Source organism: Phyllostomus discolor, chromosome 7 (genome assembly GCF_004126475.2).
Source record: "Phyllostomus discolor isolate MPI-MPIP mPhyDis1 chromosome 7, mPhyDis1.pri.v3, whole genome shotgun sequence".
Taxonomy (NCBI): Eukaryota; Metazoa; Chordata; class Mammalia; order Chiroptera; family Phyllostomidae; genus Phyllostomus; species Phyllostomus discolor.
Window position 1 is genome coordinate 11,285,880 of NC_040909.2, and position 18,256 is coordinate 11,304,135.

General features: G+C 60.8%; 1 protein-coding gene across 3 annotated transcripts; it reads left to right on the plus strand.

Moving 5' to 3' along the window:
• The first annotated feature begins 617 nt into the window (after positions 1 to 617).
• Positions 618 to 18,217, plus strand: PLCD1 (phospholipase C delta 1). Of its 3 annotated transcripts, none has more exons than XM_028518786.2 (15): positions 618 to 884; positions 9,319 to 9,483; positions 12,734 to 12,962; positions 14,101 to 14,230; positions 14,323 to 14,554; positions 15,040 to 15,241; positions 15,352 to 15,496; positions 15,575 to 15,724; positions 15,827 to 15,985; positions 16,220 to 16,379; positions 16,586 to 16,702; positions 17,092 to 17,270; positions 17,365 to 17,497; positions 17,578 to 17,727; positions 17,880 to 18,217. In XM_028518786.2, the coding sequence occupies exons 1-15, from the start codon at positions 851 to 853 to the stop codon at positions 17,963 to 17,965; spliced, it is 2,271 nt and encodes a 756-aa protein (XP_028374587.1). In that variant the 5' UTR covers positions 618 to 850; the 3' UTR covers positions 17,966 to 18,217. The 3 variants fall into 3 exon arrangements, with proteins under 3 accessions (XP_028374587.1, XP_035886404.1, XP_028374588.1); XM_028518787.2 differs by lacking the exon at positions 618 to 884 and adding an exon at positions 5,540 to 5,752; XM_036030511.1 differs by lacking the exons at positions 618 to 884; positions 17,578 to 17,727; positions 17,880 to 18,217 and adding an exon at positions 5,535 to 5,752 and having other exon boundaries at positions 17,109 to 17,270.
• The last annotated feature ends 39 nt before the right edge of the window (positions 18,218 to 18,256 follow it).

Genomic DNA, 18,256 nt, shown 5'->3' on the forward strand with positions numbered 1-18,256 from the left:
ACCCAAAGAATGGACCCTGGGAATATCACGGGACCCCAGACCCTACACCTGCCAGCCACTCAGACGCACAGATCGCCAGGGGTTTGGGCTGTGGGGTCCCTGCATCCCTTGCTGTGAGTTCCAACCGCCGCCCCCCCCCCACCTGCCCACACACAACCCTCACCAAAGGCGCTCCTGGGGTTAAAAACTTCCCAGCGAGAGGGGAGGGGCTCTCCTCCAGACCAGGCCCAGGAACCCCTTTCTGAGGACTTGGGGACTCAGGCACCCACTCTGCGGAAGGGACATCAGACCTGCGGGGAGCGGCGGCTGGCCACTGAGACGCGGAGGCTCCCTTTCGAGGCAGCCCGGCTGGGCGTCAGACTTGACGCTGTCCCATCCCCAGGGTGACGCCAGATTCTTTGGATCATCACCCCAACCCCGGCGAGGCGCCTACAGGCAGGGCGTGGGGCTGCACCGCCCTTGGTAATGACAGGGCCTGTGGCTGTGGGTGGCAGCCGTGGAGGAAGCGGGAGGGATCTGGCTATTTCTGGCCGGGGCGCGTCTACCCGCCAGGGGCCCGTGTTAGGCAGGCTTCCCAGCCTCTACCTCTGCCCTCCCTCCGGGATTCCGAGACCAGGCGGGGAGAGACCTCGGGTTGGTTGGACCCGAGGGGCGGGGTCACAGGCCCGCGGGGGAGAGGGGTGGGGCGGTGTCCCGGGCCCACCTCCGGCCTCCTCCAGAGGCAGTCCCTTCGAGTCTCCACTGCACTCTGCTCGAACCCGGCGCCGCCCGCCTGGTCGCCGTGCCCTCGCGTCCCGCGGCGCCTCGCTCCCGCCGCGCTGTCCCCTTCCCGCCACGCCGCACGTCGGGCATGGACACGGGCCGGGACTTCCTGACCCTGCACGGTGAGTGCTCAGCTGGCTCGCGGGAGCCCCTGCGTGGGCCAGCCCTGCAGAAAGCCTTCCCGGCTCCGGGCGGAAGACCCCCAGCGCCTCGCCCGCCCTCTGGCCCCGCCCCGAGCCCGCCCCTCGGCCCTATTGTTGCTTTGGGAAAATCTCGGCCCAGGACTGGGGTGGGACTGCTAGGAACCACCCGGGGCGTTTCCAGTCCTGTCCCCCAGATCTAACCGGGGGGCCGGGGGCAGGGATGCGGGTCTGAAGACTTCCCTGAATACTTTCCCCGGGTCCCCTCAGCCTCCGGGATTCCCTCTTATCCCGGTCACGCAAGGCTGGGACCCAGGGTCCAGCACACGCACGGAGGGAGACTGAGGAGGGGTGGAACCAGCATCCACGATAACCGAGTTGTCACCCCGTCCGTCCGGGCCAAGCTCCCCAAAGCTCAGGCGTGCCTGGACCGCGTCAGGCCGCGTGGGTGTGGTGGAGGGGTGGGGAGTGGGGCCGGGACGTGTGCGAGGTTGGCGGAGGTCGGGCGGTGCTCGGGTGCTCCGGTGCTCCGTAACTGCCCGGTGCAGAAGTCCTAGTCATCGATGCCCGGGGCGGGGCAGCCCGATCCCTCCGTCCGCGCACCCTCCTGGCGGGACAGGGCCAAGTCTCAACGTCTCAGCTGGAAACGCCTGAGCTTCCTTTCCACCCTTTGTCCAGCGGAGCTCTGTCTCTTGCAACCCGGACTCGAGACGGGGCCGGCTCCTTGCCCTAACGCTGTCTCTCCAGAAGGGAGCGCAGCCGCGGGCTCCTGACCGTAGGGCCTGGGAGTCTCATGGCTGGATGGGACTCCCAAACTGGACCTGGCATCTTTTTGTTCCAGCCTGTGGGATTCACCTACTCTTAGAGAGCTTTCCCTGCTGTCCCCACCCTCTAATCATCTGTCAGCTCGGCAAACCCCGCCCCTCTCACACCAATCACTGCTTCACTGTATCTTCCTTGGTCTCCCAGGACGCTTAGGGTTAGAGACTTTAGTGCCCACTACCCATCCTTCTAAACCACACATAGAAGTAACAGCTGGGAAAGAGAAACGCAGAACCCTACAGCTGCCCACTAGAAACTCCAGGAATTCAGGGGAATTCAGAGTTCTTTCCATCTGCCAGTCTCAGTGTTTCCCAAGTGGCCCAGACGTGGTCCAAGAGGCCCAGAGAGACCCTTGCTCAGTGCCTAGAGCTGTTACCCTCGTACCAGTAGCCTGGGCTCCTCGAGGCAACCTCGTGCAGCTGGGTCATAGGATCCCCCCCTCCTTCCAGTGCTCCCGCCAGCCTGGCAGGAAGGACACTGGCAGCTCAGAGGACCGCACTGGAGACCTCTGCTTTCTGTCATCAGCCCTCAGCTAGTGCTGTCTGCCCGGCACACTGCCGCCTCTGCCAGGCCTGCCTCACACGTCAGACCGCCTAAAAGCCCTCTGCTTGCCTGGGAGCTGCAGCCTCAGCTCCTGTTGGAATGGGCTCCATCCTCAGGCACCTGTGCCCTTGTTCAGTCTCTCTGCCCTGGCGTCCCTGGGATCTTCCCTGAGAGGAAGCTGCACGGAGGCTCATCCAGCGCCTCCCAGGCCTGTGGCAGGGGCTTGGCTACCCTGGCCCATCCTGTTTGAGACCTGCCTCCCGCCTGTCTGACTCTGTCCTGCCCTTCCTGCAGGGCTATCATGAATGCTACAATCCCAGGCCATTTTCTTGGAGGCCCTGACACTTCTAGTTCATCACCCCAAATTACTTCCCTTGACTGCCTTTTGTCCCTGCTGCAAACCAGGCGGAGAAGCAAGAATGAGTTGAGGGGAACTGGTGGTGGCACGGGGTAGTCACTGTCCTGTGCTGCCCTGGGCTGTCTACACTTTCATCAGACAGTCTGTACCCCTTTCGCACTTCGGGTCCCAAAGCACTGGGCACGTGCTGCAGAGAGCATGGTTGCTCTCTGGCTCAGCAGCTTGGGGTCTGCTACGGAAAGGCCCCCTCTGTTGGCCTGGTGAACTATGGGGGCCACTGGAAATGAAATGTCCCTTCTGTCCTCGCCCCCAAATGTGTGCAGAGGCAGTGTAGTATAATGACATGGATTCTGGTGAAATTCCTGGCATGGATTTTCAGGGTCATGTCTTGGATTTTTCATCTCAGACAAATCCCGTGATTTCACTGTGCCTCAGTTTCCTTGTCTGTAAAGGGGGGGATAAGGACACTACCTACCTCATAGAGTTGCTGTGAGGGCCAAATGAGGTAATACCCGTAAGGCAATTAGAACCATGCCTGGCACCCAGCCTGTGCCATGTTCCCCCAGGAGGTCCATCCCCCAAGTGACCATGCTCTGCGCGTTGTTTGCCTCGTCCCTTGGGAGATGAGGGTGGGCCATGAGGTAGTCCCTAGCCAGAGATAATGACTAGAACTGGACTCGGGAATCAAAGGGCCCCTTCCCAAGTCTGAAGCCCTCTGGCTGATGTTCCAGGCCCCCAGCCTCCCCCTAACTCACATCCTCTGCTTTCTCCGCTCTGGCCAGGGCTGCTCTGGCTTCTCAAGCAGGTCCCCAGATGTGCCTGGAAGGACATAACCTCCTAGGGCTCTGTGCTCACTGAACACATTGCCCCCCACTAACTTTTCCTATACCGAATCCCTCCGGCTCTGCTGTAAGAACTGGCATTTGTAAAAGTGGAAGAAGGCAGGCTATAGGAAGGACCTGGCTTCACCTTGGTCCCCAGAGACCTGGGCCCCAGTCCTAGCTTTGCCTTATATCGTGACCCTCGGCAAACCCCTTTGCCTCTCTGGGCCTGTTTTTTCACCTGCAGGATTATAATACCCGTTTCACAGAAGACGTGAGGATAAAGCACCCACGGGCATAGGAGCTCCAGGTTGGCTAAAGAGCCAATATCCCCAAGAGATAATGGTTCCAGAACCATCATAGCAAGTTGGGGTGGCCAGCCCCCTACTCACCTCAATTATATTTCAAAGTTTTGTTTTGGGGGGGTTCCAGGCCCACACGACACATGCACACACTGATTCACATTGATGTAACTTTTTTTTATGCTGTAGGCCACTTTGGCAGTTAGGTGAAGCCTGCAGACCACTTCTCAGGATCACGGTTTTTTTTTGTTGTTTTTTTCTTTTTTTAATATTTTATTTATTTATTTTTAGGGAGGGAGAGAGAGAGAGAGAGAGAGAGAGAAACATCAATGTGCGGTTGCTGGGGGTTATGGCCTGCGACCCAGGAATGTACCCTGGCTGGGAATCGAACCTGGGACACTTTGGTTCCCAGCCCGCGCTCAATCCACTGAGCTACGCCAGCCAGGGCAGGATCATGTTTTTAAAGGCACAAAACAAAAACATTGGGAAGCAAATCACATTGAGATGTGTCTCTGCCTGTGGTCCTCCAGTTGAAAACCCTGGCATGGTTTCTCTGAAACGGAGGTTCCCCTGACACTCTGCTCCCCACCCCGCCCCTTTCCAAATGAATGACTTGTCTGTGCCCACGTTTCAGCTCATCTCCACTGACACAGGTTCTCACGGTTTACTCCCTGGGATACGGCTTTAGGCAAGTCACTGTGTGCTTCGGTTTATTACTGTTGCTTGTCTGTGCTAATACCGGCTTTGCCAGTGACTCACTGTCAGAGCTGGTGGCTGGAGCTGAAGCGGGGCGAATGGAGGGACTATTCAGAGGCAGGGAGTAAGAGGAGAGCGAGTCAGGCTTGGAGCCGGTGGTGTCCTGACCTTGGCGCACAGTAGGGGCTCAATAAATAATCGCTGGGTGAAGAAAGAGAAGTTGTAACTGCCATGAAAGGTCCCACTGTTCCTGAGCACACTGGCAGCACAGTTTGGATAAAGTTGCAGTCGTCCTCATCTGTTTATCAAAGCCAGCCTGCGTTAATGAACTCATTTGAAGAACAGCATTTTTTTTCTCCCCCAAGAATTCCATTCGCATTCGGAACCTTGGAAATTAACCCACTCAGCTGGGGAAACAGAAGGAAACAAGCCTGCCTGAGGTTCACCAGGGAGGCAGCAGCCAGCTGAGTCACAATGAATTCTTTGAGTAATTTTGGTAAAATATTTGGTTGGCTAGATGGTCTGGCACGGGCTCCATCCCGTTCACCGCTGGGCTCTGCAGCCCAGGCCGCAGCGGGCGGGCCCTCCAGCACAGCGCCGTTCCTCAGCTCTGTCTCGCCCAACCCTTAGCGTCCTCCTTCAGCCCCACAGATGGTGTTTAGAAGCGAGGCTCAGGCTCTGCCCCCTGCCGGGACCCCGCTCCTACGCCGCCTCCAAAGTCGAGGTTCCGCCCCTCTCGGCCGAACACAGCCTTTCCAGGGAGGCTCCCTCCCCAGGTTCGGCTTCCTGGGTATGGCTCTGCCTCCCAGGCCCGGCAGTTCCCTCTGGCTGTGCCCTCGATCCGCTTTCTGGGTTCTGGTTTTCGCCACCCAACTGCTTCCTGGCTTATGGATTTGTTTCAGTCCGCTGCCTGGCCCTGGCTCCTCCTTCCCCGCCCCCAACGCCTCGATTCCGCTCTTGCCCCGCCTCCAGGGGTTGTCAATCCGGCCCTTCTGGGACTGGTTCAGTGGGCCTGGCTCCGCCCCTTTCAGCCCAGATTTCTCTCTCGCCCCGCCTCTAGGGATGAGGCCCCGCCCCTCCATCTGGGTTCTAGCTGCGTCCCGGCGCCCGGTCTCGGCCCCTGCTCCCCGCTTTGTCAGGCGTCTGGAGACTCCTGCATTGTCCCGGGCCAGACTCGGCGGGTGGAAGGGGCACTGCGGAGTATCATGCAGTTCCAGCGGGGCCGGGGCCGCAGCCGCAGCCACTCCAGAGAGCTCTACCTGCAGGAGCAGAGCCTCGAGGTGGCGGCGCTCAATGGGCAGAGGATGGGTAAGGGTCGCAGGGAGCACCGAGATTTGTGGAGGCTGGGATGGCAGCTGGGGCAGGGCACAGACTATATATATGTTCCTGAGTTCAGGGTCCTGCCTTCGATCCCTGTTCAGTACTCCTGTGCGTGTGCGACCTTCTGTGGGGCTGTGTTTGCAGGGATGGGCTGTGCCTGCTGAGTACCGGGGAGGATTGGTTACCCCTTCGGATATTCTTCAGCCCCTCCAAGGCTTCCTGCTCCTTGCCACCTCTCTCCCCACCCTCTCACTTTATAGATTAATGAGGCACTGCTGGCTATGTGGCCTGCAGCGGAACTGGTATGACTGTAATCCAGTGAGATGATCTGCAAGAGTGTGTGGTCTCATGTGATGCTGGGCACTGTGCATGACAGATGTGACGGGGTAACCCAGGAGACTCCGTTATTTTGTTATGTCGTGTGTGTGGTCCACGTTTTCTGACAGTACTACTTCTGGCTGTGTGCTGTTGAGTGGTGGCTGCATCGAGTCATGTTTCCCAGCACTGGCCCTGTGGGCAGGCTTCTGAGTCCTAACTCTACCACCTAACTTCCTTGAGCCTCAATGTCCTCATCTGTAAAATGGGTATAGCGATAGTGCCTTCCTCATAGGGTTGTCGGGGAGACCAAATACATGCGCGAAGAACAGTATCTTGTTCAAATATTAACTATTGTGGTGGATGCTATTATTATCATCGTTATGATGATAAGGCACTGTATGTGGTGTGTCTGTGTGTGACTCCATGTAACAATGTGTATTACTGGGTGGCTCATTGTCTCTTCCAGACTGTGTGTGACTTTATCTCTGTGTGGCTGTGCACTGCTGTGGGCCCCCAGCCCAGTTCATCTCCATTATGCATCACCCTGGGTGCATGGGCAGGATTCCTGGTATCCCCCTCAGCCTCCTACCAGCACCTGCAGCACCTGCAGCACCCCCTCCCCAGGGCCACCTTGCTGGGTGCAGCTGGCCTGCACAGGGTAGTCAGTCAACCCAGGGGCCCCTGAGCTCAAGGCCTCTCACCACCATCCTTCTGCAGGAGAAGGTGCTGCAGCCCGGTCAGTGGGGCTGGGCGAGGTCAGCAGGGCTGGGTGAGGTGGACCCATACTTTCTGGGTGGTGTGGCGGGTGGCCCAGAGGCCTCATGAACAAAGGGGCCTCCCATGAGGCCCAGGGGTGGAGATGCCTTCCCAGGTTTCCCAGTGACCCAGAGGGCCGTGGTTATCAATGCCCACCGTGGGACGGAGGTCTGTGTTCCAGAAGCCGTGTCGGCAGCCGGGGGGCTTATCTCTGCCTGGCTGCAGACAGGGCCGCAGCCTGGCTCCGGGACAGGATGAACATGTCATCTCCTCACGGTGTTTTCCAGGACTGGAGGGTGGGGTGACCCTTCTACTTTCCAAGCCCTGCCCCGTCCCCATCTCTGCTGTGGGCAGTGGCTTGCCCTAATATGTGCCCAGTTTGGGAAGCGGGGTTGGTGGGGGGGGGGGGCAAGTGTAAGACGCCCCTCTCAGTTGCTCTTCAGCCTCAGCAAGGACTGCGGGATGCCCAGCAGAGGCTGAGGTGACTGTCTCCTCGGGCAGCCTGGGGGCACCCTTCCCCTTCCTCTGGTCTTGAGCTCCACAGGCGCAGCCGACAGTATTGGACATCCTGCCGGAGACCCCTCCTCCCTCCACTGGGGCTTCCCCTGGGGCTGAAGGGCAGCTGGCAGCAAGGCAGAGGGGTCTCCTGGCATGGAGAGACTTGGGACAAAGGTGGGGGAGGGTCACATCAGAACGTCACCTCTGAGAAGGCTCAGAGACACTTCCTGCAACCCTGTTCTCACTGGGCGCCAACGGGGGAACAGAGGCGCAGACTGGGAAGGGAGTTGCCTCAGTGGGTGCTACCGCCGGGCTCTGTCCCCGCTGGAAGCGGAGACTGGCGCGGGGAAAAGAGGATGTGGTGACTGAGGCTTACGGAAGTGGTGCAGAAAGGCCTGTGGCTCCAGTGGGTGCGTGGGGCTGGCTAGGGAGTGGGGAGACAGAGACAAAGTGGCAGAGGCCATAAGGACTTGGGGAATCTGGGCTCGGGAAGGAATAGCCTACAGGCTGAGGCGCAGGCCCCTCAGGCTGGCCCCACGCGGTCCCCGAAGCCACCACTCAGCTGCAGCAGAGGACACAGATTGCCGAGGCCACATAATTTTAGTTTGGGTGTCAGACATGAGGGGAGACGGCCAACTAGCTCTGAGCAGAGCTGGCTGCTGGACGACCCGTGGCTTGAATATTTACAGATACACGTAGATACAGATACAGAGCGATGTGGGCAGATCCAGCTGTTGGATGTATCTCTTTGTATCACAGCGATGGGTTGTTAAGGTTGGGGGTCTCTCCTTGATCGCACTTGGTACAGGGTCTGCTGGGGGGTGAGGGTTCCCGGGGAGCCAGGCCTAGCATCCCTTTGGTGCCTCTTGCTTGGGCCTGGTAGGACAAAGGGCGTCGTATCTTTGGGAGCCCATGCCTCAGGCCAGCGTGGGTCTCTGAGGGCCGCAAGAGAGGGTGCCCAGCCGCCAGGGTTCTTGTCCTCGCTGTGAGGCTGGGCCAGGCCCCGCCCCGGATTCTGAAAGGGCTGCACTCTGATTCAGGGCTGCTATAGCCGGAGGGGCCCTGGACCCAGGACTCTCAGAGATGGGGTGGGCAAGGAGGGACAGGGGCGTGACAGCAGGCCAGACACGGGCCGCAGTGGGCTCATCGGTCTCTTCTGGGGGGCAAGGATCAAGACACGCTCAAGCAGTTCCAAGTCAGGGGTGGGGACAGCAGTGGTGAGGGTGGCAGGAGTGGGTACAAGGGCCCCACAGTAACCACGGTGTTGACACCAAGCACTAGACCTGCTCTTACCTCGGACCTCTCCAGAATCATCTATCATCTCATTTAACCTCAGACCTTCCCTTTGAGGGGCACGCTCTTTTAATCCTCGGTTTATAGACAGAGGACCTGCAACATGAAGTCACTTGTCCACGTGACACAGTCAGTCAGGAGGGGCACTGGACCTGGGTAGGCACAGGTGACTCCATAGCCACTGGAGCTGGGAGGCTGTTGTGCTCTGTGATGCTCTGGAGTCCATTTCCACCAGGGTCTGCCCCTCTTCTTTCCTGCTCTGCCTGACCTTCTGGTCCCAACTTCCTTTAAGTCACTCCGACCCCTGAGTGTGACCAGGAGGGGCCCCACTTGCCTTTGGAGCCGGGCTACTTCCTAGGGGTCTGGCCCCCGGGGGACTGGTGTTCTTAGATTAGCTGCTCTCCCTCTGTCCACTCAGCTGTGGGTAACAGGTCACTGTGTAAAGTTTGGCCTTGAGTGGGTAGGCACCCTGAGGTTCCATGGCCTCAGCTGGCAGTCACAGAAGACTTCGTGGTGGAGGCAGGGCAGGTTGGGGCACGGCTGAAGGAGGGAGAAGTGAACTGGGAGCTGAAGATGAGGCTGGTGAAAAGTGGGCTCTGAGAGGGTCCGGAAGTGGGCGTGGCTAGCATGGGGTCTGGGACAGCTGGGAACACGGGAGGAGGTGGCCTCTTACCAGCTCTGCCCCCTAGGCCTACAGGATGACAAGGACCTACAGGCACTGCTGAAGGGCAGCCAGCTCCTGAAGGTGAAGTCCAACTCATGGCGGAGAGAGCGCTTCTACAAGCTGCAGGAAGACTGCAAGACCATCTGGCAGGAGTCCCGCAAGGTCATGCGGACCCCGGAGTCCCAGCTGTGTGAGTGCCCCGGGGCGGAGGGGTAGGAGGCAGAGCCTGCAGCCCGTGCGTGGATGGGGGCACCGATGCTGGCTGGGGGTGGAGGTCCGTCTCGGACCAGGATCACAGATAGGGAAACTGAGTCCCTGCCTGGTGGGGCATAGGTCAGTCACGCAATCAGGACCAGATGGGGGAAAACTGAAGCTGGCCAGCGTCTGGGAGAGGAGTCAGTTAAACTTGAGCTCTGGTCTGGGCTGGAGAGGGCAGTCATGGACCCAGGGCTACGGATGGAGACCCTAAAGGCTTTGGGGGTGAGGGGTGCACACCCATGACCACAGATAGGGGAGGCAGCTCAGGGGCAGGGAGGGAGCTGGACAGTGTTATGTGCACTCACAGGTATCTGCGCAGGCAGTGTTGGAAGCAGGGAAGCTGGGCAACTAGCCCTCCAGGTGTGGTGAGGCCCAAGCCAGCCCAAACTTGGGGCAGACAAGGCACTTCTGGGTACGAGTGGCCAGGACGTGAGGTGGGGCTGGAAGGAGGCAGCCCTTCCCTGGGATTGGGGCCACCGCAGGGAGAGCGGGGCTAGGGCTCAAAGAGGGCGGCCTTGGCTGGGTAGCTCCCCCGGGAGGGTGGGTCTGAGGGCTTCCCAGAAGCTTCAGGAAGGGCCCAGGGTCCCAAAGGCTCAGGCCTGCAAATACAGGGTGTAGCCTCCCGCGTCTTAGGAAGGGAGCTCTGGTGGCTGCCGCCCTTAATGCAAGAATGCCCCCAAATTCTGCAAAATGAGAGGCCTACTCTGCACTTGTGCTTGGTGGGAACATTTCAGACCAAGGCTATCCGAGAGAACTGTCTGTGCTGATGGACATGTCCTGTATCTGTGTTGCCTGGTACAGCTGCCACTAGCCGGCCGCCCATGGTCACTGAGCACTTGAAGTGTGGCTAGCGCGACTGAGGAGCTGAACTTGGAACGTTAGTGACTTTTAATGAATTGGTCTTTCAGTGACCGGTGGCCGCTGCATTGGACAGTGCAGAGAGGTCACTGCAGCTGGGTTTCACGGAGCCCAGACCTCTGGAAACCCCTCGCCCATTCACCTGCTTAGGGGGGCAGGCTGGGTCAGCTCACTGTCAGGCCTGTGGGGAATGAGACCAGGTCCCAGGTAGGAGCAGGAGGACAGGAGGATAGGAGGACAGGAGGAAGGGGAGGGCCAGCCCCCTGAGGGTACCCCAGGACAGGTATGCCAGGCCTTGGGACAGCGGGCAGAAACCTAAGAAGGTGTGGCCTCTGACCTGTGGCCTGTGGAGGGGCCGGGGGTGAGGCAGGACACAGGGACAGGGTCAGGTGGGGAGAGCTGGGCCAGTACCTTGGGGCTGTGGCCCACGGAAGGCTTCTGAGCAGGGTAGGGTCCAAGGGGATGGAGACTGGAGCGCGCTTAGAAAACGCCCTCAGGGGTGTGACCCTGACCTTGCCCCTGTGGCACCAGCCAGGCCGCTTTGCTGGCCTCCGTACTGATAGGGAGTTTCCTGTTAGATGCTGGCGGGTGGAGGCACCGTGGGAACAGGGTGTCTTGCACTCTGAGCCCTGGGGGTTCCTGGGAGCCCCCCAGCCAGTCTGTGTGAATGGTCCCAGTGTGTGCCTCGCGCCTGCTGGGGCTGCACGTGGGGGCAGCAGAGGAGGGGAGACTCAGGCCTTTCCAGACCTGCCCTGGCGAGATGAGCCCCTCGTACTGGGATGGCTGTGCGCAGGGGGGCAGGAAGGGACTTCCACGCAGCAGACCCAGGGTGGGCAAAGGTGCAGAGGCGAGGACGAGGGAGGGATGTGAGTGAGGGGGCTGTACCCCGACAGGAGCGGCTGCAGGGGCGACAGGTCCGGGGTCACGGGTGTCAGGTGAGGACCCTGGCTGAAAGAGGCTCTCTCCCAGGTCAGAGCCACTGAGACTGGCCTTGGGCTCTGCTTGCCCACTGGCTGCTTCCGTCTCTGAGCGGGTGAGACTGTTGTCCCCAACTGTACTCTGCCCTCAGGGAAACTGAGGTCAGGTGAGGGAGCAGTGGGTTACCCCCACCCCGGTTCGCGCTCCCTCTCTTCCCGATTTCTAAGTCTCCCCTGATCCTGCCACCACCAGCCCCGACCCCCACCCCCAACTCTGGTTCCCAGAGGCAGACAAGGCATTATCAGTGGCAAAGGCATCTGGACTTTCTCTCTGGTGCGGGTCGGGGTGCTGGCCGGGCAGCTCCAGGGCTTGGGCTTCCTGTTTTTGCTCCCAGCCTGGCTCAGCTGCAGCTGGCACGGGGCCTAGTGGACACAGGAGGCTGTGGGCAGAGGGATTAAGCAGGGGTATCCCCCGAACCCTAGATGGCCCTGGGCCCATGTGCACTACTCCGCAGAGCCTGCTGCCCAGGCCGGGCACATGTGGGGCCTGCAGGTGGCCAGGAGGCTCTGGGGCATTCAGGGTGTGGGCAGGTACCAGGAGGGACAGGCGGGCTTCCCACCAGAGCTGGTCTAGGACCCACGACGGATGGATGTGGATGGCTCAGGACCGGGGGGTAGGGCTGGCACAGAGCCTGATGGGACTGGCTCCCAGGGAGATCAGGGAGGGTGCATTGGGGATTAGGGAGGGAGGCAGGGCCTTGCTGTTCCCTGAAGTTTGGAAGGCTTGGTGGGTTGGACTCCAGGGCCCTCCCCCTGGCTCCTAAGGGCCCGATGATGTCATCTCTCAAACCCCCAATGGGTATACTCCAGACTGCCTCTTGGGATCTGGAGGGTTCAGTGCCTTCCTGCACCCTCCTTGCCAAGGGGCTCCCTGAGTTGTGGACACCTGTTGTCTGAGGGGAGAACGGGTCCAAAGTTAAGTCCGATCGGGAAGGGGTGTGGCCTCCTCTCTGTCACAGGCCCCAAGCTCCAGAACGGTCTCTCTGAGAGCCCTGCCCTGCCCCAGGCATCTCCCAGGGGCCCTGCCCCCTGCAGCACAGAAGCAGCAGATCTGGGGTCCCAGGTGCCTGTCCCCCCTAAAGTCAGGCCCTCTCTCTGTGTCACTCCCTGTCTCTGCTCACTCTGCCCACGGTGGCTGAGCCTCACATTCCTTCTCCAGCTCCGTCTCTGTCTTCCTCCTCGGAACCCCCTTGCCCACCCTCCTGCCCCGTCCTTTCTCGCTGGATCAGTGCCTGAGCTCCAGCCGCGCTCCGTCTCTAAACCGCACCCCCTTCCATTTCGGCCTTGGCCGCGTCCTGGGCAGGCACTGGCCACAAGCCTCTCTCTGCTCCCATTCCCTTCTCACAGTCTCCATCGAGGACATTCAGGAGGTGCGGATGGGACACCGCACAGAGGGCCTGGAGAAGTTTGCCCGGGACGTGCCCGAGGACCGCTGCTTCTCCATCGTCTTCAAGAACCAGCGCAACACCCTAGACCTCATCGCCTCCTCGCCAGCTGACGCCCAGCACTGGGTGCAGGGTCTGCACAAGATCATTCATCACTCAGGCAACATGGACCAGCAGCAGAAGCTGCAGCAGTATCCTTTTCGTGGCAGTGGGACCAGGCCCAGCCTGGGGATACTTGGCTCTGGATGTCCCTGGGTCAAACTGGAAGAATGGAAGACACCCAGCTCGGACCATCATACCAAATAATAGCACAGGCCGGGGGGCTTAAACAACGGAAATTAATTTCCTCACAGTTCTGGAGGCTGGAAGTCCAAGATCAGGGTGACGGCAGGGTTGGGTTCTGGTGAGAGCTCTCCTCCCAGCTTCCGGTCGGCTGCCTGCTCAGTGTCCTCACGTGGCAGAGAGAGAGCGCATGCGTGTGAGAGAGCAAGGTGAGAACAAGCTTTCCGGTGTTTCTTCTTATAAAGGCACCAGTTCTACCACGTGGGTCCGACCTCATGACCTCATCGAAACCTCCCAAGGCCCCATGTCCACATACCATCATCTGGTGGGGTAGGGCTTCAATACATGAATTTGGGGGGAACACAATTCAGTCCAGAGCAGAAGGGAAGCAGGGGAGGTACAGCCCCTCGATGTCCCCCTCTTCCCCGTCTATAACCAGCCTGGAGTGGGGAGGCTGAGGGCAGTCTCCTGCTTCAATGCGACACCTAGTCTCTGACATTGTAACTATCCAGTGCTCCGGGTCAAGGCCGAGGGGAGGGGATAGAGCTAAGAGAGAAATGGAGGCTTAGGTGCCCCGTCACGATAATGGGATCAGTGGCTTGAAATTTGTTATTTCCTATAAAACAAGCCTCAAGTGCTGTAGTCAAGGTGGCTAACACCTGTGTATGGAAAAACCAGAGGCTATACCTTGAAATGTTAACAGAGTTATCCCTGGGTCTCTGGGGGATTTGTGTATTTTTCTTCATTTTCTAAGTTGTCTACAACACACCCTTTTATAGAAAGAATTTTTTTTTTTAAATCTGAAAGTGTTCAAAGCCAGCAAACAGAAAAAAGGCCGGGGACTAGGATGTAACATTTCCTCTCTAGAGGCCACTGGGTCTTGCCCCTGAAATTCGGATCCCGGCAAGTCAGGCCTGCAGGGAGCTGTGTGTACAGGTAGGCTCAGTCTACCTGGGCCCGGAACCTGACACTGGGCTCGAACCTCGGCTCTGGCTGGGGCCTCGGGGGTACTTGGGTCCCTAGGTTCTTTCCTTACTGCTTGCCCAGCTGGATTCACTCCTGCTTGCGAAAAGCTGACAAAAACAAGGATAACAAGATGAGCTTCAAGGAGCTGCAGAACTTCCTGAAGGAGCTCAACATCCAGGTGGATGACAGCTACGCCCGCAAGATCTTCAGGGTGAGGCGGAAGGGAGCCCTGGCTGTGAGGGTCCCGGACCCGCGGCCAGGGCCTGCTCTGAGCCTGCCCACCCGGCTGTCCTGGCTTTGCAGGAATGTGACCACTCCCAGACAGACTCCTTGGAGGACGAGGAGATCGAGGCCTTCTACAAGATGCTGACCCAGCGGAAGGAGATCGACCGCACTTTCGCGGAGGCTGCAGGCTCAGGGGAGACCCTGTCGGTGGATCAGTTAGTGAGGTTCCTGCAGCACCAGCAGCGGGAGGAGGCGGCGGGGCCTGCGCTGGCCCTGTCCCTCATCGAGCGCTACGAGCCCAGCGAGAAAGGTGAGGGACTGGCCGGGGCCTGCCACGGGCAGTCCCGGGGCCACACGGGGCTGGGAGACTCTTGGGGGGACTGCAGCCCGAGAGGAGGGAGTTGCAGGAACGGGGCGCCTCATCCAGCCGCAGGGCCTGGGTGCCTATTCGTGTGCCCCACGAAAGCAGGCAGGTAGGAGACAGGGCTCCTGCACCGCTGCCTCTCAGTTCCACCTTCACGGGGTTTCGGGGACCCTCCCGCAGGAAAGAGAGACAGGAGGCTGGGAAGGCCAACAGTTTCCCCCCTTCCTTCCCGATGCCCACCCCAGGCCCAGCTTTGAGACAGGGCCCTGTCCTAGAGGGGGCTCAGCCTGCAGGCACGGAGGAGCAGGAGGTGAGGTCCTGTCCTCAGGGGCCTCGCAGTGTGGGGGACAGAAGAGGCGGCAGGGTCCCTCCCAGGAGGTGGCAGGCCGGCGGAGGGCTCTGACTGGCCCCGCCTCCTCCCTCCCTCCCAGCCAAGGCCCAGAGGCAGATGACCAAGGACGGCTTCCTCATGTACCTGCTCTCGGCCGACGGCAGCGCCTTCAACCTGGCGCACCGGCGCGTCTACCAGGACATGGGCCAGCCGCTCAGCCACTACCTGGTGTCCTCCTCACACAACACTTACCTGCTGGAAGACCAGCTCAGGGGGCCCAGCAGCACCGAAGCCTACATCCGGTAGGGCCTGGGGGCGAGCGGGGGCGGGGCTTGGGCGGGGCGGGGCGGGGGCGGGACGTGGGCGGGGCGGGGCCGGGCCTGGAGGGGTCTTAGCCCCAGTCTCTGCGCAGGGCGCTGTGCAAAGGCTGCCGCTGCCTGGAGCTGGACTGCTGGGACGGCCCCAACCAGGAGCCCATCATCTACCACGGCTACACTTTCACCTCCAAGATCCTCTTCTGCGACGTGCTCAGGGCCATCCGGGACTATGCCTTCAAGGTGGCCTCGCACGTAGGGAGTGAGGAGGGGCGGGGCTAGGGGTGGCCGGCCCTTCCTAATCTGTCTTTGGACTTCCAGGTGTCCCAGTACCCCGTCATCCTGTCCCTGGAGAACCACTGCAGCCTGGAGCAGCAGCGCGTGATGGCGCGACACCTGCGCGAAACTCTGGGCTCCATGCTGTTGGACCGCCCGCTGGAAGGTGCCACCACCAGCCTGCCTTCCCCTGAGGTGCACAGTGGGATGGGGTCCCCAGAGACGGGGTGGGGGGGGCAGGTGGTCTGGCTGGGAGGCCAGCTTGGCCTTGACCAGCTGGCCCTCCATCCTCCTTAGCAACTGAAGGGGAAGATCTTGCTGAAGGGGAAGAAGCTCGGGGGACTCCTGCCCCTCAGTGGGGAAGGTGGCCCTGAGGCCACTGTCGTGTCAGATGAGGATGAGGCTGCTGAGATGGAGGACGAGGCGGTGAAGAGCCGAGTGCAGCACAAGCCCAGGGTTCGAGGGGAAGCTGTGGGGGAGGGCAGCCCCGGGGCCCTCCCCTATCACCGCCCCTCTCATCCGGTGGGATGCTTGCCTTGCCTCCATCCTCCGTGGCTGCCACTCAGACCCTCTGCCCCCCTCTCTCTGTCTGTCTCCCTCTCCCTGTCTCTCCGTGCCTGGGTTCCTGGCTCTCTCAGTGCCCACCTGCCCCAACCTTTGAGTCTAACCTGGGCCTCCCCGTGGCCCCAGGAGGACAAGCTCAGGCTAGTGAAGGAGCTTTCCAATATGGTCATTTACTGTAAGAGCGTCCACTTCCGGGGCTTCTCCAGCCCCGGCACCCCGGGGCAGGCTTTCTATGAGATGGTGTCCTTCTCCGAGAACCGCATCCTCCGGCTGCTCCAGGAATCAGGTGAGCGCTGGCCCTGTACCGGGGGTTGGGGGGGGGGGCTGCCTGCTCTCTGACTGTGGGGCTGGCTGGGGTCTGCCCTGGCTCCACTCCCCTGGGCAGAGCTAGCACTCCTCACTGTCACCCGTGGAGCTGGTGGGAGGGACTCGGGCAAACCTCCACTTCTGACCATCCTCCCCCTGCCCCGGGCCCTCCCCCGCCCACCCTAGGAAACAGCCTGGTCCGCCACAACGAGAGCCACCTGAGCAGGATCTACCCTGCGGGGTGGAGAACGGACTCCTCCAACTACAGCCCCGTGGAGATGTGGAACGGGGGCTGCCAGATCGGTACGGGCCGCCGGGGCTGGGAGGAGGCCTGGAGGAGGGTTTCAGTCCGGAGGGCCGGGGAGTAGGAGCCTGCGGAGACCCAAGCGGGGCTGGATGCAGGGATCCGTGGGCTCAGGAGCAGGTGACGTTGATTTGGAAATAGCCGCCTACCTGCAAGGCCGCGTCCGGAACCCCACAGGCAGCCCGCTAGTCCTTTGGACTCGGGCGCCAGAAATGGAACGTGAGGCTGGTGTGCCGGGTCAGTGAGAAGGGCCGTAGGCATTGGACTGGTACCGGACCCTGCTTCTGCCTCACCGTGCCACTCAAAGCCCTCGTGTGCCCCAAGCAGGCTGGGCTCTAGGGCCCCTGAAGCCAGCCCACAGCCTGTGCCTGCTCTGTCCTACCTGTAGTGGCCTTGAACTTCCAGACACCTGGAGCGGAAATGGACGTGTACCAGGGCCGCTTCCAGGACAATGGGGCCTGCGGGTACGTGCTGAAGCCGGCCTTCCTGCGGGACCCCAGCTCCGCCTTCAACCCACGTAACCTGGCCCAGGGGCCCTGGTGGACGCCGAAGCGGCTCAGTATCAGGGTATGGCCGGCCACCGAAGGGGCAGGATCCCCTGGGCCTCCCCTCCCCCTCATTACCACTCCCGAACCCTTAATGGTCCGTCGCCTTCCCTCAGGTCATCACAGGGCAGCAGCTGCCAAAAGTCAATAAGAATAAGAATTCGATCGTAGACCCCAAGGTGACGGTGGAGGTCCACGGCGTGGGCCGGGACGTGGCCAGCCGCCAGACCGCAGTGGTCACCAATAACGGTGCGTGCTGGCTCTGGGCAGGGCCTGCTGCTGCCACCACCATGGTGTTGGTGCCGCTGACGTGATGCCTGTCCCCCCAGGTTTCAACCCCTGGTGGGACACGGAGCTTGAGTTCGAGGTGTCCGTGCCGGAGCTGGCCCTCGTGCGCTTCGTGGTGGAGGATTACGACGCTTCCTCCAAGAATGACTTCATTGGCCAGAGCACCATCCCCCTGAACAGCCTCAAGCAGGGTGCGTGTTGGTCGAGGTGCGGGGGATGGCAGGGTGGGGGCAGGCAGGGCCTGGCCTCTCTCGGGCTGGGGTGGCTGCCCCTTGAAGCATCCTCCCCGAGTTACAGGAACTCTCTCTCTCTGTGTGCTCCTCCCCGCCCACTCGCCTGCCAGGATACCGCCACGTCCACCTCTTGTCCAAGAACGGAGACCAGCACCCATCCGCCACCCTCTTTGTGAAGGTGTCCCTCCAGGACTAGGCCCGGAGATGAGCCAGGCCTCTGTCCGCGTCCTGGGGCAGGGCAGGTGCGGCTGCTCCAACCTCCCGCTCGGAGCTCGGAGTTCGAGGCCCCACGCTGCCTTCAGCTCTAACTTATCGTCTGCGCGGCCACCTGCCTGGGGCCTCTCCGGGCCCTGGGTCTGTGCTTGCCTCGTTAGGAACAACACTGCAGCTCTCTCCACCCTCTGGCCGGCCCTCGGTTGAGGGTTTTTATAAAGATCCTAAGACTAAGTCCCGTGGTCTCTTTACCTGCACACCAGAAAACTCCTGT

Coding starts and splice junctions, on each gene's coding strand:
- PLCD1 (XM_028518787.2), top strand. CDS start 5,650: ATGCAGTTCCAGCGGGGCCGGGGCCGCAGCCGCAGCCACTCCAGAGAG. Junction 16,380..16,585: donor CCGGCTGCTCCAGGAATCAG/GTGAGCGCTGGC, acceptor CGCCCACCCTAG/GAAACAGCCTGGTCCGCCAC. Junction 17,728..17,879: donor CCTGAACAGCCTCAAGCAGG/GTGCGTGTTGGT, acceptor CTCGCCTGCCAG/GATACCGCCACGTCCACCTC.